Source organism: Amblyomma americanum, chromosome 10 (genome assembly GCF_052857255.1).
Source record: "Amblyomma americanum isolate KBUSLIRL-KWMA chromosome 10, ASM5285725v1, whole genome shotgun sequence".
NCBI classification, from domain to species: Eukaryota; Metazoa; Arthropoda; class Arachnida; order Ixodida; family Ixodidae; genus Amblyomma; species Amblyomma americanum.
The window spans coordinates 111,520,745-111,543,691 of record NC_135506.1 but is presented as its reverse complement, the minus strand read 5'-3'; the positions used below and the strand labels follow the sequence as shown (position 1 = coordinate 111,543,691).

Sequence of the window (22,947 nt, the reverse complement as noted above, 5' to 3'; positions counted from 1 at the left end):
AAACATTTTTTACCAAGTAATAGAAAGGAGGGCAAACCCCCTAACAATGAGAAAGGCGACCCTTAGGGGACTGCCATTACAAGGTCAAAGGACAACCCTTGGAGGGCTATCCGCTTCAGGGCGTCGGTAATTATCCTGCGCTTGTCAGTAGCAGCGGAGCTGGCCAGGAGAGTCCCCCAGTATGACTCCGCCGCGGTTGGGGACGAAGGTTGTGGGAAGGTAGGACATGTGAGGAGAACGTGAAGGAAGTCTCCCGGTTTCCGGCAGAGCTTACAAGAAGAAAGGAATTGATCGGGGTAGCGGGCATGAATAATAATAATAATAATTGGTATTTGGTGGAAAGGAAATGGCGCAGTATCTGTCTCATATATCGTTGGACACCTGAACCGCGCCGTAAGGAAAGGGATAAAGGAGGGAGTGAAAGAAGAGAGGAACAAATAGGTCCGTAGTGGAGGGCTCCGGAATAATTTCGACCACCTGGGGATCTTTAACGTGCACTGACATCGCACAGCACACGGGCGCCTTAGCGTTTTTCCTCCATAAAAACGCAGCCGCCGCGGTCGGGTTCGAACCCGGGAACTGAAGAGAATAGGGTAGGGAGCAGTTCGGGGTCTGGAGTTGGCGCCAGTGGCAGGCCTCGGTTAATGTTAGGGAGGGAGCCGGCGGTGCGTAAACGCGCCAGGTATCTGGGTAGTAAGTAAGGATATCTCTGAACACTTGGCCGGGAGCGGGGGGGGGGGGGGGGGGAGGATATGTACTAGCGTGTTCAAACTTCGCTCGCCTTTTTCTCCACCGTCGCCGCCGTCTCGAAGGTGAAGAGCGTGGTGCCGTCGAAGCCCACCGCGGTCACACTATCGCTGTGCTCCTGCTCGCCGGGCAGCTTCTCGAGGCAGTAGGCGGTAAAGTGTTGCGCGTGGCGCCTCACGCAGGGCTCGCCGAACTTCACGGGACTTGTGACTTTCTTCTTCATCTGGTATGTCATGAGAGCCAGCGTGGAAGAGAGCGCCACTTCGACCTGCTTCTCGCCCTTCAGGCCAAACTCCAGGAACTTGAACATATGCTCCTGCGCGCAGCATTGACGTGTATCAAGTTACCTCGTAAAAGCCTAACACATGTTAATACTTTACTTTTCAAGCATAGGCTTAACGGAACAGCAAGGTCGAAATATTGACAGGGCATATTATTACGAAGACAGCGAAACGCGTGAAATTTTGAAAAAAAAAATATGGAGCACCTAAGCAGTTATTACGATGTGTAAATATGAGGGCATGTGTAACTGGCTTACTGGGTCAGTGGACACCTCAATCGCGCTGTCAGTAGGCGGTGGCGTCCCGCTACCAATTGAGGCAGTTATACGCGCCTTTCTTCTCAAACCCGGCGGAAGGTTTAGGCTCCGTTAATTCTGAGGAAAGGAAAGGTGCGTAACTGGCTCTCTGGGTCAGTGGACACCTCAATCGCGCTTTGAAGTACGTGACGGTGGAGACGCCGGCAGCCTATTGTTCCAGGAGCAGTGAGGATGTCCATCTCTTGCCGTATTTCGGCCACGGGTTTCTTATGACGGCGGGGTTTTCGCACAATGAGCAAGGTAATGATGTCGCATGAACAACTGTCTCACGTTACCTATGCCCACGTAATGCTGCGTACATAGGTCAGAGTAATTGAAGCTAGCCTTGTGCGCGACTTGACGGTTTCTCGACCTTAAATTATAAAAAAAATTCTCCGCCAACACTGCCTCAGTGTTCGATTTAAGAACGTTAGCTACGAGACCAAATCCAAACATTCGCGGACGCTTCCTTTCTTAAGACACAAGGAGCGCCATCTACCTCATGGATATTGCGCTACTATTGCAATTTAATGCCACCTTCGCTATATGCGATATATTTCCTCATTATATCAAATAAATTTTGAAAACGTGTGCATCGCAACACGATGGATCGTTTGGTTGACTCCGTCCGGAACCCGGAGCGACAAATGGTTCGGGCGTCATGGCCGTCTGAACGTCCTTGGAATGCACGGTTAGAGGGAGGAAAAGTCGTCGGTGCGAATACTACGCATATTTTAGGCTTCATCTCAATTAATAATCTTATTCTCAGGAACATGCCAAGTCATTTGAAACCACTTCGAACATACTGTGTCGAATTGGTAGCCCACAACTTTTATGCGGATGGTGGTCCCGGGGGGGGGGGGGGGGTTCCCACTTCAATGGCCGCTATGCTGGCACATATATAAGGGATCGAAAGTATAGGCATCAATTGAGGCATTACGCGCCTGGTGTTGCTATGTGATGTAGTGCGGTCACGTGGTAACTGTTTTGGCCAATTTGACCTTTATTGAATACAGGCGTGTACTTGTCAAACGTGAGTAGTAAGAACTAACCCTCTTAAAAAAAGGAACCGTTTCTCAAGCTAGCTTGTGACCTACAATATTGATTTCTTTATCACGACCAAAATGTTGAGCACAACGAAGTATACTCAATGGTCATTGATAATGTCGCCACCTTAAGAAAAGTTGAGTCAGCAAGAGCTTCTACCTGCACAGCCACTATGCTGCGTGCTCAATGATTGCAGCGATCAGATTAAAATGCAACCTGACAGCGTGTTTGTCGGTAGGTCTCCTGAACAAAACAGGCCTTTCTGCAGCTGCTGACAACCCCTTTCCCCCATCAAAATCAGTGAGGTACTGCTCACTCATGTACAGTGTCCAATCGAATCGTAGGTGCCAATAAATATATCAGCACTTGTTCCTTTACAAATCACGTGCATGTTGACAAACCCAGGTTCGCAGTTTGACCAGATTACGAAGAGGTCACTTCTGGCTGAATCTATTCGGATTAAAGAACAATAATGCAATTTGTTTTTTCTTGGATGGTGGAGGTGGTTAAAAGCATTTATTTATCTTTGTATACAGAGAGGTGCTCGGGGAGAGGCCTCAAGTGGGTCTTGCCCCTTAAAATACAAGGCGGAGTCCCTCATTCCGGGACCCCGTTGGTCCTGACCGCTGCGAAGGTCCGCCGAACCAGGGCTAGTTGGGCCGATAGTTCCTGGCAGCCGAGCAGAGCCACCGCCGGAAAAGGTGATGGGAGAGAGAAGGACTTTACCTGCATGCCCAACCCATGTGAAAAGTGTCGGCCATATCTCCCCACAGAATAAGCAGCGGCCGTCAAAAGAAGAATCAAAGTGCTTGAGAACCGGCGGGCACAGCAAGGTGTTTGTAAAGAGCCTATGGAGAGTTCGTTCACCAGGTTTACCCAGTCCCTTCATAGGAACCGGGTAGCCCCGGTGTTCGGCACGATAGTGCTGAGTAATATCTTCAAAAGAAAGAAGAGGGCTGTGATCTGGGTTAAGGTCCTCCCAAGGAACGCCTGGTGCCCGGTAATTGAGTGCGCGGGCTGCCTCATGGGGGCTTCGTTGCCTGGCATGCCTTGGTGGCGGGGGACCCATATGATTGAGCGATGAGTTGGACCGCAGTCACGAGTACTGTGGTGAAGATTTTGGTGAGCAAGTGGAGTGATCGAACCGAACTCAAAGTTGCAACAGGCTCCGCGAGAGTCTGTGAGTATGAATTAGAGTCGGGATGGGAGGCTGCGATGGCGATCGCTACTTCTGCATAAGTTGAGCTGGGCGCTCTGAACGAGAGGTCATCCACCTGCTTTCTCTCGCATATGACTGCCGCCGTTTACCATTCCCACCTGGAGTGGTAGTGGGCCTGCAATGTCGACGTAGAAGGCGTGTTTCTTTGAGGCATAGTGGCGGTGCAGGGCATCCGCCCGCGCCTGGTGCCGTCCAGTATGGCAATCCTTGTTCATCTTAGTCGGAAGGGGTCGAAAGTAGAGGGCGCGTCTCCACAGTTCGGGCACTCGAACCCGTCCCATTGTATGGTGGTCATGTTTGATAAGTAACCGCTCCTACAGGCGGCGACCGGACATTGTCTGGGCGAGACGCGTGTATTGGTTAACGAAATGCACCTCGCGAAGTTCCCATAGGTCTTCACCACCCCCAGCGCGAGCAGTCGCGCGTTGGAAGTGGATGTTGGGAGGTCGAGGATTCTCTTGAAAATTTTGCGTAGCACAACCTCCAAGCAATCTTCGTCATGTTTCCGTAAGCGGAGATATGGAGTCGAGTACAGTGCTCGAATAGTTACGAAGGCATGGGAGAGCCGCACCGCATCCTTACTTCGCAACCCTCCTCGCTTGTTGGAAACGCGGCGAACCATTCGGCCCACCTCGTCGCCGACTTTGCCGAGTTTGGCAAGGGTAGTGTCTGCCTTGCGATGCTGATTAATTAAGAGACCGAGTATGCGGAGCTCCTGCGCTTCACGGATAGGGCCGCTGGCAAAAGATAGCTGAACGGAGATTTCGAATTACGGAGAATGTCGAATATGCGCAAATTCAGATTTGAACGGTAGCACTCGAGGCCGCAGTACGTAGCATAGTGGTCTACTATGCTCGCCGCTGCTTGCAGGCATTCCTCCATCTCTCCTATGTTTCCCGTTGTTCCCCAGATGATGATGTCATCGGCGTACAGGGCATGCTGATGGGGGTATCGGCGGGTGCACCCGCCGACACCCGCCAGCTGTGCCGGGAGGTGCATCATGGCAATATTAATGAGAAGCGGGGACAACACATCTCAAACGGGCCGTACTCGGTCTCTTGTATGCGTATATACGCCAGGCGGTCTGTTAAGAAACGTTTGATGTAATTGAATGTACGAAGACCGCAGTTGGTCTCGCTAAGATGTTTTAATATAACGCCGTGCTTAGCGTTGTCAAACCATTCAGATCTATTCACCACCATTAGCACCATTCAGATCGAGTGCTAGGACTGTATCGTCATTGTGTGGGTGTTCTATGGGTTTGAGAACCTCGCGATGAAGCTGTAAAAGAATGTCTTGTGCGGACTTATGAGGTCGGAAGCCGAACATGGTTGCAGCGAAGGTGTTCTTTCTCTCGAGATGTTCCAAAAGGCGGTCACGGACCATCGTTTCCATCAGTTTCCCAACGCATGAAGTGAGGGAGATGGGCCGGAGGTTGTCTGTGTTTTCCGGTTTCCCCGCCTTCGGGATAAAGGTTACCAATGATTCCTTCCAATAGGGTGGCAACGAAGTGCCCACGGCCAAACTGGCGTTGATATATTCAAGTAGAGATTCGTATGCCCGATCGGGAAGGTTTTCCAACAGTTTGACTATGACCTTGTCCCTCCCGGGCGCCGCCCCCCTCCGCATTTTTTAAAGAGCCGCGCAAAGGTTGTGAAGCTCGAAAAGCTGATCCAGTTCCGGATTACCGCTGCCTGCATACGAATAATCCTGCCCGCACGGAGCTTGATCCTGATTGACGTATTGTGAGCGTAAGACGTTCGCTAGCTGCTCTGTGTTTCCTTGAAAATTGTGTATCGTGCGAGTGAGAAGTTTCTTGGTTTCCGAGCGTGTTTGCGCAGGGCCTATGAGACTCCTAAAGAGCGGCCAAGTGTTGTGGCTCGACATCTGTCTTCCTGCGCTGTTGCATCTATCTACCCTCTTATTGTCAGCGAGCTGGGGAGCATACTCGGCAGCTTGCTGGGTGAAGTCAGAGATGCGAGCCGCGGAGTTTACGATTGTGTTTTTGCCGCCGCCATCGTTTAGTGAGGCTGCGGCGAGCTTCCCAGAGGTGCATCAGGTGGTTATCCACGTCCGTTGCACGCTCCGTAAGCTGGATCTGTTTTTCGTGTGAACGGAGAGTTTACCTGAGTCCGTGTGTCCAAGCTTAGTAGTCTTGCTGCAAGAGAGAAGTTACTGGGAGGGCCTGGCGGAAAGCATTCCAGTCGGGAAGTTTGGCCTGTGCAAGGGGGCGATGTATATGTCGAGTGTAAATGACAGTGTTCAGTATGCACTGGTCGCTGCTGAGGGTGTCCTCAGTGTTGATCCGCTGTGTGTGTCGGATGTGTTTAGTGAGGGTAAGATCGGGGCAAGTGTCTTGAGTGACGGAATTCCCTACACGTGTCGGACAGGCAAAATAAGTGATTCCCAGCATAGATATACGTTCCGCCGACTTACGACCACGCGGCTCTTCCTGGCGATAGCCCCATATGGGACAGGGGGCGATAAAAGCGCCCACTATCATGAGGGGGTCGCAACCCGCGATCCTTACCGCTACGCTAAAGATGTTAGAAAAGCGGATGTTTTTGAGTTTCGGGGGGCAGTAGATATCAAGGATGTGTGCGGGGCTATCTGTTCGCTGTAGAGGGAGGGCAGAGACCATTACGTACAAATATTCCAGATTTAGGTCGAGATTAACCTCCGGGACTGTCTAGGCGTTATAGACTAGGAGGCAGGTAAACGAGTCTCGTTGAAATGTACTATAGCCGGATAGCTTGACCGCATTCCCTGTTTCTTGCAACGCAAGGACTGCGGCGGGGTGTTCGAGGTTGTCAGCGTTCGCCCTTCAGTTGGAGCGTTTGGTCCTGTCTTTGAAACTCCGACAGTTCCACTGTACAAGGGAAAGAGCTTCCTGTTTTGGTGGGGGGAGGCGCCCTCTAGGGGGTTGGTTGGGGGGGGGGGGGGGACGCAGCCATGCTTATTTGAAGGGAGATTGCCTTGGAGAGCCGGCACAGGTTCCGTCACCTGCAGCAAAAGCGGTTCCGGCTCCTCCGAGAGTTTTGTTATATCAATGGGTCGGTTGAATATTGGTTCGCGTCTTTGAGGGGTCCCATTCGGCGAAGAAGCCGAGGGTTTGACTCTACTCACCTCTTAATGTTGGCTGTCACGGCGGCCGTAACTGTGGCCGTGACTGCCTTGAGCAAGTTTTCTTAGAATTGACCAAAATCGGACATCTTAGCCGTTAATTGGACCAGGGCATTTTCGAGGGAGGTGAAACGCACGTCAGAGCTAGACGGTGTCGGGTCCGCCGGCACTTCTTGCATCGGTTCCGGACCTGCCTGGGCAGTGGGCGGGGAGGATCCAGCCGTTTCTAGCGCGCGGATTTTGCCATGGAATTGAGAATTTTGTGCCTGGAGAGTCTCAAGCTCGCGGCGGAGGTCCGAGACGTCAGAGTTAAGGGGGGGGGGAGGAGATTTCGTGGAGGAGAAGGTAGGGGAGTATGGGGAGGCAGAGGAGGCCCATCTCGGCTGCTACCTTGGGCTGGGATGTCTTCTTTGGTGCGCCAGGCGGGGGGCCTGTGAGAGCCAGAAAATCCTCAGTTTCGAACGCGGGGAAGCCTGGATCACGTGACGCCTTCTGATTAGGTGATCGAGGAGGCTCGGGGGCATGCCAGGGCAAGGCACCCGCTGGTGGCGCTTGTCCGATTGTGCCTTGCACCATCTTTTTGCTAGGGGGGGGGGACTTTCTGAGCGGTGCCAGGACCAGGGGCCACTGCACTCTGGGGTTGTTTTCTATGACCGGTTGTGTTGCCCGGTTGTTGTAGCCGTCGGAATTTGGCTTTGCAGTCTTGCGAGCCCGTAAGATGGCCGCCACCGCAGATGATGCAGGAAGGATTGCACTCGTGGGGCGCCATGTTGCCGTCTTCGAGGACTGCTACCGTTTGGCCGCAGTGTCCGCCGCGATTGTCTTGAGGATTCGGGCATAACTCCACGCGGTGACCGATGCTGCCGCATCGGAAACACGCGGGAATAGTCCGCTTACATTGCGCACCACCGTCACCACACTGTTAGAGTGCACGTAACGCGGTACCCTATGCCCCCGAAGGTGAGCACGGCAATCGTTGACTTCCCAGCTTGCAGATGAAAGCAATCTCTCCTCCGCACCACTAGACTTGAGATTCCTGGGTGGTAGAAGTTTCCAGCTTATGAAGCGTAATAATCCCCCTGCAGACTTCACCGTCGACTTTGGCGTGGCCGATCATCGGAATGGAGACATTGGAAGAATTAAGGGTAAGTTCACGAGCAAGCGAGTTCGCCGCATTGACGTCTTGAGTGGTGGCGATGATGATATTCTGGTAACCAAGGCAGCAATGTGGGCTAGTTGGTTGTACATTTGGTGTGAATAACGCGCTACACACTAACAAAACAACTGAATCGGGGGACACAGGACAAGCGCGCACTAACCACAGATTTATTCTGGTACGAGGGTACATGAATACATTTCATGAACATGCTGAAACTTTTAAAAATGCGTGCACAAGCTCTCTATAGCGTGCGACACAGCCGTTGGCAATGAATTGATTGTTTCAGCATGTTCATGAAATGTATTTATGTACCCTCGTACCAGAATAAATCTCATTTGTTAGTGCGCGCTTGTCCTGTGTCCCCCGTTCCAGTTGTCGTTACTCACACCAGATATTCTGGTCCCAGATAGGCCAGATGCTAAACGTGTCCACCGAAGAGGCATTTACATAGGCTGAGAGCAAAGCACCAAGCTCACCGTTCTGCAGGACCGTGTTGAGAGGGATCGTCACTCTGGGCTTGATGACGATCGCGAAGTCTTTGTGGAGACGAGGCATAGCGGTGGGCCGCCATTTCTTCGATACCACTGTTTGCGAGAGAGCTGAGGGCTGGAGCATGCAGTATTCGGGTGTACAGAAACAGTTTCACTCACGGAGGGTCCGTTGACCGCCGAGGTGTTCAGGTGTTGCTGGCGTTTACGAAATGCCACCAACGAGAAAAGACCTTCGTTCCCTTTCTCCTGCGTCGGAGTGGAAGTTTCAGGGGAAGACAGGGCGCCAGCGACGACTTCTGTCCAAGGCTTCGTCTCGGGATCTTACCCGCGGCGAGCGGAGGCCGCCATGGCGTCCGCTAAGAACGCTGCAGACTAGCCACTTGGCTTTAGGCCTAGCTGGAGATCCCCCACGGTGAAGCCATAAATGGGCCTGAAAGGCCTACAAATTGGCCCACCTGGTCGAGAGCGATATCTTCAGGTGCCGTGAGATGTTATCCGTCTAGCAGAAGCAACATTTTCGCGGCCTTATGGAATTTTTCGGTAATCCGGACGAAAATTGACGGAGCCAAAATGAGGCGCATCCGCTCGAGATGCGTGGCGGCCGGGTTGCTCTCCTTTCCTGGAGAACAGAACGAAATGCAGGCCGATTTATGGGTCGCTCCTTGAACAGGCGTTTTAGAGCGAAAGCTCTACTCCTCTCATGCAAAACCTCATGCTCATGTCGCTCCGAAGAAGGACCTTCAAGCGGCGGAGAAGGGTGAGTGGCTGTGAGATGTCATACCATGTGACTCCCCGCACCTGTGCGCAGCTGCGGGCGCGCGGAGCCGGCGCCGTTTGCTCGCCTTCGAAACTGCGTTGAACAACGTATTCGACGCTCACCTAGCAGTTGCGCTCAACCGAGTGACTTGCGCTTAGTCTGATAGATATTAAAATAATTGTCAGTGGCTTATCTCGGCTATCGCAGGATATACTTAGCGAGAGGTACGTTTCCATGGCTGAGCTTACTGTGGTCGCTGTATGTTTAGCAATGAGAAACAATGGCCTCCATCTCGGCGGCTATGCGCCGTCTATTACGGTCGGCAGTCCGGAATCTCCGCTTGGCAAGCCGTTCCTCTCTCTGTTCGGGCGTCTCCGCTGCTCTCTTCGCCTCCTGATGCTCATTCTCTCTTTGTTGAGTAGCGAAATGGCAGGCAACCTCATGATCGGAAGAGTTAATCTCCTCGTGTCTGTACCACCGTTTAGCAGCGGCTGGACTTTCCTTCTCTGCATCCATGTCAAACGTTGTGATACAGCCGCCCACTACATCTCCGCCCTTTATACGCAATGCTGCGCATGCGAGGCGCGGTTCGGGTGACAGAGCAGCGTGCGGCGAGGCGGCGACGAAGCGCGCGGCGCACCTGTGGGTTCTCCTGGTTACCATGGTATCGGTGTATGCGTACAACTGCTCATCCGTATGACGTCACACGCGGCTCCGATAATGGAGCGGGCGCGCGGCCGCGGTGATGGCGAAGTGCATGCCGCACCTGCTGCTCCTCTCTGGTTCCCTTGGTAACGGCGCATGCGCGCAACTGGCCTTTGCCACCGCGAAATGCTCGACTGGTAGCCTAGTGCAGCTCTAGCTACAAAAACGCGAAGCATTGCTTGACGTTTGCATAACTACTTCACTGACCACAATGCCGTCTTCTCTTTTATCCAGCAAAAATCAAGTCAAGTCATTGATATGCAATAAACTTAAACCACAGCGAAGACTTTGTCTGACCATGCTTAACCGAGCTTCCGCTCTGTAATCTATGGTCAGCCGGGTTGAGGCCCAGCGAAGTTTTTTAACGTCATAGCGTTAAGGAGCTCATGTCGCTGAATGAGCAAAGAATCCACGAAAAATCCCCACAGAAGCCACCTAGGAGGCAGGTGGGCCACCTAAGTCACCTAACGTTGCGGCGTCATCACAACCTGCCCACCGAGTTGTGAGCAAACAACGCACAGTGACAGGGGGCAGTTAAAGATTGGTCGCTTGAGCTTGCCGTGTCTCATAAGCGCCATCTTTTGCAGCACCTGCCATTGCAGGGCAGTGGCGCCTGACAACCGCTGCACCACTGCGCCAGAAGTGGTATGAGGACTCACTGATCTCTATGAATTTTAAGACAATGACCAATTCTGCATGTATAGGAATTAACGTCATACTCTAAAAGCGGTGCTTAAAGTGTGCCCTCCTTTTGAGGTGGAAGGGAGGTCCTATTTGAACCGTGCAATTCTGGGACTTTTTAATCGAAAAAAATAGGGCTCATTATGGCTCTTGTAAGTAAAATTTCTTGCTTGGACGGGGGGAGCCCGCCTGCCCGCCCCCCTTATTATTCGTGCTAGGCGCTTATCTGCCGTCAAAGACATTTCTATAGAGGGAAGGCGATTATCACAGCAGAAAACTTTCATTAATCCTGTTTGTCTCAAATTACATCTATAATGTTGAAATCGCTTTAGACTTTACAGCCTCCGCGCTGGCAGTGATCAGCAGTATGGTCTTCCGAACCAGTTTTCAGCACATTTTTCGGTGTCGCTGCAGTAACCCCCTTTTCCCAACCGAATCTTTTCTACAAGATAGCCGGATAGAGTAAAATGAACTTTTCCTGTTATTTAGGAAGGAATTGGGAACCTTTTGGTCATTGCTCAGAGGCGAACGCTTTTCCCAATGCACAAAAGGCAAAATTTACGAAAACCTAATTCCGGTCCTGGAAAAAAATGGGTCTGAGATTAACACGATTGTTTTGCACGCTTCCACTTGACCGCCAGTCTCATATTCGATGTCTCTACTTTCTTCTTTAGCAAGCTGGTGACCGCTGCCGACGACTATTTCGCTAAGTAACTAGTAGCCAAAATGTGCGACACCTGGCTGTAAAACTAAGGTTGAGAACTTGGAGAGAAGACAGTGATGCGACAATCTTGTTGGAAAGTTTCCTCATGCTTGGTTTCATCTATTCGCGATAGGTCAAACTACGCGCGAAGGACTTGTTAACTCTGGGCTCTGCTGACTCAGGGAAACATGGCGGATGAGATCTTAATGAGAAATGGGCCTATTATTGGGAAATTCACGCTTAATAGCTTGTCTTTCTTTATTCATGGCAAATCAACCGAAACTAGATGTCGTCTGAAATCCCAAAACTTGTACTGGAGTATTCATACCCAACAATTCTTGAAAAATCATTACTGAGCGGGAAACTGTATATGAACTCAATTTTTTCATATAATGCAAGATTTCACTATACCAAGCAATATATGCGCACATCATCCGACGGCAGTCTTGCATTTTTTCTATTAACGTTTTTTATATCATCAAAAGCGCTCTCCATTGGTTTTTTTTTTTATGGCAGCCTTAATTGTTCGATGCCATCGATGGAAACGCTTTAAAAGAAATATTTTGCTCCATATCAGAAGAATGGACCATTTCCCAATATTTTCATAACAGTATCTTACAATTTTTGAATTTTCGAAATTTTTGGCCGAGAATTCTGCATATAAAGGAATTAACGTCATACTCTTAAAGCGGTGCTTAAAGTGTCCCCTTCTTTTGGGCTGGAAGGGAGGTCCTATTTGAACCGTGCAATTCTTGGACTTTTTCTTGGTGCAATTCTTGGACATGGAAGGCTTTTGATCTCGGGCCGCAGGAGTGGCTTAGTGGTTATGGCGCTCGACTGCTGACCCAAAAGACGCGGATCCGATCCCGGCCGCGGCGGTCGAATTTTGATAGGGGCAAAATTCTAGAGGCCCGTGCAGTGTGCGATGTCAGTGCACGTTAAAGAACCCCAGGCGGTCAAAATTTCCGGAGTCCTTCTCTATGGCGTCCCTCATATCAGGAGTAGCATTGAGACAATAAAAGACTATATAGGCTTTCTATCGCCTAAATCATGCTGTTTCACTGCAGCAACTGTACTTGTACTGAGTACACGAAGCGGCTACACCTCAGAAGATCTTAACTACAACATAATTTTAAAAGAATTCAAATACGGTCCCATCTGCCATCATTTGAAGCAGTTTCCACTGGTGTACCGCAAGGTAGCATAATAGGGCCTCTGCTGTTCATACTATACTAAATGAAATATGTACAATTCATGGAAAACCGAAAAGTGTTATTTATGCACATAACACAAGTTAATTTTTCAAGCGTCTCCTTTCAAGTACTTCCCGCTTTATAAAAATGAGAAATTAGAGCACTAAAGACGTGTGTGAAAAACTACGCAGTACTCCGAAAGTTTGTTTTCACGCAAGACAATCAGCGCCTAGCCAGAATTTCAACACATATAATGCAAAGACCCACACAGAATTTTTAAAAATACCAATACTTTTCCATAATCGCAGGAGCTTGGACGCTCAAGTAGAATCTGTTGTCACTCATTTGCAAGGTGCGTTGGCGTTCTTGGTCAATTCCGCTATTTCCTTCCAGTTTCATTCAAGTTAAAGATAGTAAAGCCATGTTTTCTCTAATTTCAACTAGTTTATTGGCTAGCGGTACTGAAAGACAAAGAAATACACTCAAACTCTACATGTTAAAAAAAACTGTTCGTTCCAAAGCCAGTGTTGATTACGATCCCTGGACTGATCATCTATTTTCACACTAGCAGATTATACCTTTTCAAAGCTTTTACGAATATTGTATACCAGAAATCTCTGCAATATGATAATCGAGGGTTTCTAGACCTACCTTGCCTCACGTGAACTATTCCGACTTAGTTCCTTTGATATACAGAAAGATGATTTCTTTTGCCGCACTGTCAGATGCTGCGTTTAAAAATGCCGCATTTCAAAGATTTATATCCCCGCCCCGGGTGTCCAGTCTGCAAGATCAGAGGCTGTGAGGCGGATATCCACCACCTGTTGTGGGACTGCCCGGCGCTGAAGCCGACGAGAATTCGGCACCTGGCGGCAGTGGGTCTCTCACCGGACAATCCGGATTCCTGTATTGCCTGGACACAGGGTCCATATCATCGTTCACTTCTTGATTTCATCAGATCAGCTCAACTTTTTCGTTTATTTAATCTTCTTACTCATCTCTCACTTCATAGTTTTTATGCCCTAAGGCAATAAACATCGCTTCAAAAAAAAAAATGCCCCACTCCCTAAATCATCTACCCTTTAAGAATATTGATAACATAAAAAGCAGTTTGCGAGCAATTATTGCCGCTTTAACCTAAGAAGCGATGAAGAAAGTGTGCGGCATGATTTCAATCTAATAAAGCGTAAGCCATTCTTGGCTCGTGAGTGGCGTGGACGAAAGTTGCAGACGGAAGTTTATCCGCAAAAGTGTCCGCACGAACTGCCGATCATAAGTTGCATGATAATTAAAATAAAATGCAAAAGTTGATAAAGCAAGAGTTGATAAGCAACATATATGTAATGATAGCATTGATAGTAAATAAATAGCAAAAATAGTGATATATAGTGATAATGATAGCTACTGATAGTGACAGTGTTAGAGATAGTGGTAATGATAGCTGTGATAGCTGCCTGTAGTGACAGTTCTAGTGATAGTTACTGATATTGATAGTGCTAGAGATACATAGTGATAGTTCTAGATAGTGATAGCGACAGTGGTAGTTGGGGATAGTGACAATGATGACAGCGATAGGAAAATGGAAGAAAATGGAATAAACATGGGATGAAATTAAAAAAAATAAAAATAAAATACATAGAGAAAAATTAAATATTCATAAAAATAAGAAACGAAAAATACAAAATAATAAATAATAAAAGATGGGGGGAGAAAGGGAGGAAAGGGGAAGGCTCTCGCATTTCGACTCTTAAGCGGAATCCTGGAATTTATTTTGTGTGCATGCATAATATATGCTGAATGTATATACTGAGGATGTGTGAAGGTGTTGATGAATTGATGTCCAATGTACTCATATCTGGAATTAATGCAATATACTCTGTCTTAGTTCCTCTTGTATGCCTTGTAAAGTGGGGTCCGGCGCTTCTTAATTCATTTCTTATCACTTTTCACCCGGATCTACCTGCCTACATCCGAGCCTACCCAGGTGTATTTAATACCGGCATAAGGCAGAAACTTGGAGGATAACAAAAAAGGTTCAGTTCAAGTTAATGACTACACAGTAAGCCATAGAAAGAAAAATGATATGTGTAACGTTACGAGACCGGAAGACGGCAGAGTGGTCTAAATGAAGAGGAAGGAATGGGCTTGGGCCCTGCAGCGGGCGTAGCCAGGTTGTTGATGATGATGATAAGGATAGACAGAGCGGAAACCCTAACAAAGGAATATCTCAGTTTAAAACTGTCTCCAGCGAGTAGGTGCTGGCGAATTCGTAACATTTTTTTTTCTGCGCGGAAAGCTAAAGAGTTCCAGCGGTAGGCGATCGGTTAATGATTAGTAGTTCCATTAAGTTAAGCACATTTTAAACAATAACCCTGACAGAAAAGCCAAGGCTTTGTCATTACACACCTTGTAACAGAAATTATTAAAAAGATTAGAGCAACTCTAGCCTTAAATAATAAGCACAACTTCTCCGTGTAAAAGACGCCATTGGCCATCACGGTCGCTGGCTCCAAAGACCTGAACACGTCGCTGAGGACTCTCAGTAGAAAGATGTTGCCTGCATCGTTTTCCATATATTGCTGCAAACTACTAAAATTTTGGTCGCCAATGAATGCTAGACTAAGCCGAGGTCGGGAGAATGTAAAAGATATAGAAATATATTTTCAACGTATCTAAAGATCTCGTACACGCAGCATACCATAGTTCCCCTAAAACGACCACACATATGAGCCCGCGTTTATAAGTGCACTTGTGAGTGTTTTGCAATGCACGCTGTGACAGCGTGTTATGCTGCCAGTGCTTTGAGGGTGCTACCACGGCTTGTTTACTTTGCGAGACGGGCGTAGATACTTTTTTAAATGGTGTTTTAATGCTTCACTGGCGCAGAGTGAACATGGACACTTGGTGGGACTCGCAACTGGGCGACTTGAGAAACATTCCACTAATGACAGAGCTGCTTTGGTCAGAACTATGGAAGGATGAGCGCAGGTGGAGGGAGACGTGCATTTGAGCAGTCGGCTTAATTGTGTGTATCTACCCTCTGTTTAACCACTGAACTCGAGAGGGGAATTGAACGCACAGAACCCTAGCTGTTCCACACTGATGTAGTTTGAGCTTTTTTCAAATGACTCCCATAAAAACAACGGAAATTATTTCGCGTTAAAAGCTATTTCTGAAATACCTCCATAGAAAGGCGAAAAAACTAAATTTGTAATTATTCGAAGACCTATGAGGTGACCTTCCACACGTGCCTGTGCCAGATAACCTAGACAACAAAATTATACACCGATGTTTTCGGTAAGCAGAACATAATCGGAGTGCCGGTGCCTGCTCCCAACGCAGGCTAATACTTAAATATGCCTTAAAAAAGTCACCTTATATTCTGAAATATTTTAAGTGGGTGTGGGAGGCCATCAATAAACCAAACATGGCAGAAATGCAAGTTAAAGAAACGAAAATAATTCCTGAGTTGCTTTATAGAATTATGAAATGAACTGAGTCTAACATTTGCAGGAATTTAGCATTTCATTTTCTAAATCTTTTGAAGGCTTTTAATTGGCACCATGCCCCCAACATACAGAACAAATTCGTTACCCACACCAAGCAATATTATGGCAATTATTCCTCATTTTCATTGCAAACAGCGAAGTGAGAAACGTAGCCTACCTGCAGTTCTCAGTAAATAGACTAATAGCCCTAAAATTGCGTCAGTTATGGTGGTGACAATGCCGTCGATAACAAACAATAGACTAACGTGGCAGGGAAAATTTTGGTATGGTTTTGACGTTGTTAAACCGAGTAGACGTGTGAAATCGTGTTCGTAGCCTGATTGGCCCATAGTTTTGCTCTGCTGGGTCGTCGGCACTTCTGGTGACGATATTAGGCCCAGGTTATGCTCTGATCGAGGGTAAACTCATCGGATCTGTTCGTGCTGCAGATGGAAGTTGATAAAGACGACGATGTGAAACGCACAGCGCGACAGTGCGCTACATTTTAGCACGACGTGCAATCGGCTCTGACGATAGCCTATTGGAGTGCAAAACGTTTAATTCGTCAGAAGGCAAAATGCTCTCGCTCAGCGGCCTTTGAAGCTGATCTGTTCACGCCGCGGCGGTTTCGACTCCCACTCGGAGATAGTGATGCGACTTTTTTTTTTTTTTGAACTTAACGTGGCGTCGCTCTTGCTAGGCGACGGCACAAGTCCAAAGATGACAGGACTTCTTGCTCGGTGTTAGTGAGCGTATGAGTGCTTTTGCACTAAAAGAACTCTTGATTAGATTGACTTGTTCCCGCAAAAAATTAATGAGTCGGCGGCGGCGATAGTCGCATTCTTGCACGAAGGTCGCCCAAGAACACTCTCTGCTGTTTTCAGCCGCGCTTAATTTAAAGCTGGAGAATAACTTTTGAAACAAAGAGCTGTAACCACCATCTGTTGTCTAGAAAAACGCAGAAACAGTTGATTGCGGCTGCAATAATTATAGATAAATTTGTTTGCATCTTGCGTCGCAAATGTCTAAGCAGCTTTGAGGATAAACAAACCAACATTACAAAATTTTGCGCCGACGGCTTAAAATGTGTTTTATTAGCGTGCAGCAGCTATGACATGATTCCTGTTCTTACGAGAACAGCAAACCTTTTCATCAGTGCACTTCATGTTCTTCTTTTTCTCGCTGACATGCGTTGACTTTTAACCGAATGTGTTCGCGGATGTTTGCTTTTATATGTCTAAGACATATGAATTTCAGAATATTTCTTACTTGCACGTACGGTAGATTCGTTTTATTTTTGGAATGCACGTATACAAATTGTTAGTGACGTAATTAGCGTCCTTGACTTCCATGCGAGAGGGTCCTATGCAAAGTCTTGCAGTTCGTTTCAGCATTTATTATTTTAACCCTCTTCACGATATGTTTTAGAAAAATAAATAGCCGAGGTGAACTATATAGGGCATCAACTTGGCTGTGATTGCTTTACCTCATTTTAGAAACTACACTATATTGAGCGCTGTATTTTGTACCGTGGAGTTGGGCAAACACCTTATTTGGAAAAGCGATGAGTAACAGCTGGTACCTACTATCAGTGCCAACGCCTCCTCCTAGAGTAGTTCGAAAAATAAGCCTGAAAATTGCTGCATTTTTATGAGTTACCGGCAAGAGCTACGGGCGTAACAATTCAAGCACAGTACTGTTCCCCCCTTCTGTCATCTTTTAGAAGCGGTAAGCAGTTCGAGACAGAATAAGAAAGGAATTCCGGATTGGCACGACATTCATTGCATAGCAAAGGCGTTATAGGAGTGAGCGTTTTGGGACGTTCTACTCTCTCTAGTACAACAAGGAGGCTGCAGCCCAGCTTACCAGGGCGGGTTTTTTCGCGTCCTTGTAGGCCCTGGGCGACCAAGAGCTGACCGGCAGGGAAGTGCACGATTTGTTGAAGTCCACCACGTTGTGGGTCACGAGTACGAGCAGGGTTATTCTGGACACAAACGATGCAACAAAGAGCTCGCTGAAGCTGGATCCCTGCTGACGCAGTCCGCAAGGATGCCGTGCACGAAGCAGTCTCCCGCAAACTGCCGAAGAATATGCACGCTCTCTCTGTTTTTCATGCTTGTTCTTGTATCTTTTCCTTTCTCATCCTGCGATTACAGCCGCTTATGTGGATAAGAATTGCGTACAGGATGAATAAACTTACATGCTAGTCTGCGCTCGTAGTGTGTCTACGTACCTCTTTCTCCCCATGTTTTTGCGCGCTGTTTGTTACAACAGATCCACGCTACCAACTCGCCCAACTTGCACCACTTCCTTACTGTATTCTGCCAATTTCTAAATTGAATTTGCTGCATGTGCGACATGTTGCAAAGCAAACTGGGTTTTTAGACGTGTAGAGAATGCAGGGGACCAAGTATACACGCAGGTGAGCTAAGCAGTGCAAAAAGACAACGCGCTCCATGAAGATTCCACTAATGTAGTATTGTATGCAATTGTTTCGACCAAGTCAGCCCACTTTTATTTGCGCCTCATACTCTAAACACAGAAAAGCACGCTAGCCAGTATCTCATCGCTATCTATAGAGAAAAATTTCAGATGCAAATGTTGTACTGCATGCTTAAACACGATTATTTCGATAGTCTTGCCCAAAAGCGCCAAGTTATGGGGCTGTAGCGAAGTCAGCGCCTAGGCAGCAAGCGCTATGATAGTTTAAAAAGCGCGCGTCATCTTTGTCGGAGAAACGAAGGTTCGAGTTAGGCTGATGGAAAAATTTATAGAGAGCCTTCAGGTATATCTGGCCTAATTGGACGTAAACCTACTAAACGTAGCAATGCAGTTCTTGGTTTTCGGATGTGCCCGGATGTATCGAAGATGCAGTGGGGCTACCACAGCCCATTCTGTTGAGTCACACCGAGTGACTGGTACGCTTTCGCACGTTTAATTTACAATACACCTATAACAGCAGCAGATGGGCACAGGTGAATTTGATATAAACTTTAGGAGAGGAGGTAAGATCACAGTTGTAGGTTATAGCAGGAATGTATGGGGGAAACGTCAATATCATGTAACAGTGGTGCTGGGAAGATACATCAAAGATGGCAGTACGCGACTAAACTGCAACGCGCTTTCTGGAAGGCTATGTCTGTGATGACGGAAGAAAAAATTAAAATTGGTTGTTGGGGAAAGGCAATGGCGCAGTATCTGTCTCACATATTGGCGGACACCTGAACAGCGCCGTAAGGGACGGCATAAAGGCGGGAGTGAAAGAAGAAAGGAAGAAAGAGGTGCCGTAGTGGAGGACTCCGCAATAATTTCGACCACCTGGGGATGTTTAACGTGCACTGACATCGCACCGCATACGGGCGCTTTTGCGTTTCGCCTCCATCGAAAAGCGATCGCCTCGATCGGGTTCGAACCCGGGTCAACATTCACATTCTGCGGAATGGACGGAAAATGCAGAACGGCTGACGCTCTACAGCCGAAGTCGATTGGCTTCGCTCAAAAACTCCTACAAACCCTATCAGCGCATTTAAATTAAGATTGAGAAAGTGCTGGTAAGTGAAGAAAGTGTTGAGTGAGTGAGTGAAAGTGGCACCCCGGAATCTCACATAAGAGCAGATACAATGACGTATTGTGTTCCATACGCGGCAGTGGCTCTATACTGTGACATTGATAGCACGGAGAGACATGGGCGTTCCGTACGAAGAACATTTTCTTTTGAAAAACTACACCACACGACTTCAGGCTGCAGGGGCGTAGCCTGGGGGGGGGGGGGGGGGGGGGGTTTCGGTGTCAGAACAACCCCCAAAATTTTCTGAGCGCTGCATTCCGCCCCCCTGTTTTCTGTTCTCTATAAAGTGATGTACGTTGTCGCGTCTATACAATAGGAAGCGGAAGTTATTGCAGAAAACAATCACTCTTCTTCGCCATCGCGCGTTGTATGTTGTATGGCACTCTTATTAATTGTAGGCGCAGTTCATCCCAATTCAACTAACCTTTTCACGTCCACCTACTTTTTCGTCCTTTGCAGTGCCGTCAAACGATCATAAACTATTCCGAAAATAAAAAGGCTTTTTTTTTAGCGCGCCTCTGCGGCAGTGCGCAGGTTCACATGCACGGTGTAGAAGTTTTGACAAACGCCCTACGTTCGCAGTTACTGAGTTTTAGTAGAGCAGAAGCTTTTGTGTTGTTGTATATTATATGAAATATTGTAAATAGCCGCGAGTTTTCGTTCGTATGTTTTCTTGGGCGAAAATGTTATTTACGAATCAAGTTCTCGGAGTCCTGTGTGCACTCGAATTTTTATGTAGATATTACAGTGATCGGAACAAACAACCTTCAGCTTCTTAAAGCAGAAAAAATTGTTTGGGCATAGGCTGTCTTTCTTTTTTTTATCAGCGGCGTATCACACCCCGCTCCAATATATTTATGTCCGCGCCGCTCTCAGGCTGTATTCATCTTGAAGAGGGGAAAAAATCAAGAAGAGGTTTTATTCAAAGTTTGCGATGAAGAACACCGGAACCTCCAATATAAATTTCCATCGCTCAAAGAAGGCCGCGTAAGGTTATAATGAACTAAGCATAAAAGCGGCGCTAAACGCTCTTCACAAAGTGATGAACATTATATTAGTTATCTGGCAAAACTTGAGAAAAACACGCATATCCTGCAGACTAGACATAAATAAATTTGTTTAGTGCCGACGCCTAGGGCATACTATACCGAGCAGTCTCTTTCTTATACTGTTCCAGTATTATTAAATAAATAAAACAAACAATTGTTTGACCCCTTTCAGCATTGAAGTGATGTTATTAAGCGATTTTTTCTTAGCAAGATTACGTAATATTACACTCAGTTTAAACCTATACCTGTTATTATTTTTTTCGTTTCCCCATGAGCAGTTATTTGTTTTTCTAATACCTATGTTTCTGCTGCAATGCATAGCGCTGCTTTTTTTACAAAGTGTTTTGTTATTTTGTTTCAGTGTTTATTTGGAAAATTGAAAATCTCTGCCTTTGTACTGTACTGCCAAGTTGATAAAGGGGGCAGGACCTCTGTCAAGCTTACGAGCTTTCAGTCCTATCTCCTTCTCTGTCCAATAGAAAAATAAAGACTGAATGAAATAAAAACTGAATGAAAATAATATCCGTGCTGTGAAGCCGGTTATTCCTAAATAAATCGATCTTGAAAAGTTTCTATCACTCCGGTTGCAAAAGAAAGCAGTATACTAACTATGCTAATGAGCACGTGTGTCATTACAAGGAAAGATAAGGATTTTTCAAACAAAAACAAAGGAAAATAAAACAGAACGATCTCGCATTGAAAGATCGTAAGAAGTTTCAAGTGTTCCGTGTAGTTTTTTCCCAGGTTACATTCGAAGCCCTTTAAACAGAAAACGACAGGGCTACGGTTCATAGGACACCTAAAATAGCAAGGATTGATACCACGAATGTTTGCAGAACAGTGCGCGATTAAATGTCGCCACCTTGCGACTTTGGATGAGCAATATGTGACTAAACGCCCACGCCCGATTTCGAACTCTATTGAATGCGGTGACGGTGAGGCGTTGAATAAAAAAAAAACAGTACTGCATTGGTAACAGGCACCTACTTCATTCTCTTGACGGCCTGAAGTACGTCCTTTGCCAGGTTTCGCGTGGAGGCGAGGCTGCTTCCAGTGTCCATCAGCTTGAGGCCCAAGAAGAGCTGCGGATCTGCACGTGTCTTCACGTACGACGACAATGTCTGTGCAGAACCATAGCGGAAAGTTACTCGTTGCTGTCAGCAGCAGTTGTCAAACAGATGATAAGGTGAGCAGCGCGTGCATAGACCGGCGCCGCGAAAAGGACGAAGAACAACACTCTGAATTAATTCCCCGTCTCGCACAGTGTCTTCCCTGCGCACTTCTATTTTTGATGCAGCTAGGACTTGTCTTAATGCAGCCTATGTCCGTAAAGTTCGAGACTTTTATTTTCTTCGCTAGAAATGATTCCGCAAGACAAAAGTTGGTGCGTGTTTGTAGAGCCATCTTTTCAGGCCAACCTGAGCTATTTATCTTAATTGATGCGCCTGCCGCTAGACAGCGCCACATGTAAAAAATTCGTTGTCACTAGGCGTCTGCGCATTGTACTGTTAGTGAATGTGGACAGATGGACGTCCACCTAGAGCAGCGTGTAAACATAAAATTCTTTGCGAAGCTTGGCAAGACAGCCACACAGACGTATGAGCTCCTTCGTAACGCTTACGGCAACGAGACGTTATCGCGGGCGCGAGTTTTCTAGTGGCACAATAGGTTCGTTTCGGGGAGAACGTCGGTGGAAGACAACGCAAGGCAGGGACGCCCTTCAACCTGACGGAATGAAAACAACGTGGCTCGGGTCAGGGAAATCGTACAGCAAGACCGCACCATTACAGTCCGCATGCTATCAGATGCTCTCGACGTTAGTAAGACAACATACCACCAAATTTTGCGTGAGAACTTGGGGAGACGAGAGCTGAATGCCACACTTGTGCCGCACTCCCTCACACAGGACCAGAAGGACACGCAGGCATCAGTGAACGCTAATTTGCTCTCAGAGGCAGAGAATGACGCTGCATTCGTCGATAGCATCATTGCTGAAGACGAAACATGGTGTCTTCAATACGATCCTCAAAGAGGAAGAGCGCCGAATGGCGTTCCACAAGCTCTCCGGCATCGAAAAAGGTGCAGCGACAGAGGACCAAAACAAAGGCGATGCTGATAGTTTTTTCAATGTCAGAGGTGTCATACACCACGAGTTCACCCCTCAAGGGTAAACGTGAATGAGGAGTTTATATCGGCATGCTCCGACACACACGACGCCGTCGCCCTGACTTAGGGGCATCTGTACAATGGAGCCTTCTCCACGATAACGCAATGCCGCACACTGCTCTCAGCGTGACAAAATTTCGCACCAAGCACAGCATTAATGTACTTTCCCCATCCATCATACTCGCCTGACCTCTCTCCATGCAATTTTTTCCTGTTTCCTCGTGTGAAGAAAGCCCTAAAAAGTCGCTGCATGGGAAGCGTGGAGGCCATTCAA

The 22,947-nt window shown here is 47.5% G+C and overlaps 1 protein-coding gene across 1 annotated transcript; it reads right to left on the bottom strand.

Moving 5' to 3' along the window:
• Positions 1-766: 766 nt before the first annotated feature.
• LOC144108633 (uncharacterized) lies at positions 767-21,734 on the bottom strand. Its single transcript, XM_077641819.1, has 3 exons — positions 21,495-21,734; positions 17,757-17,874; positions 767-1,063 (listed from the first exon to the last, which is right to left on the bottom strand). The coding sequence occupies exons 1-3, from the start codon at positions 21,566-21,568 to the stop codon at positions 767-769; spliced, it is 489 nt and encodes a 162-aa protein (XP_077497945.1). The 5' UTR covers positions 21,569-21,734.
• Positions 21,735-22,947: the final 1,213 nt, after the last annotated feature.

Bases quoted from the DNA above. Each gene is read 5' to 3' on its own strand.
- LOC144108633 (XM_077641819.1), bottom strand. From the start codon at position 21,568: ATGGACACTGGAAGCAGCCTCGCCTCCACGCGAAACCTGGCAAAGGAC. The intron at 17,875-21,494 runs GTAGGTGCCTGT...GTTTGTGTCCAG, and splicing joins CAGGCCGTCAAGAGAATGAA to AATAACCCTGCTCGTACTCG. The intron at 1,064-17,756 runs GTAAGCTGGGCT...TGCTGCGCGCAG, and splicing joins ACGCGAAAAAACCCGCCCTG to GAGCATATGTTCAAGTTCCT.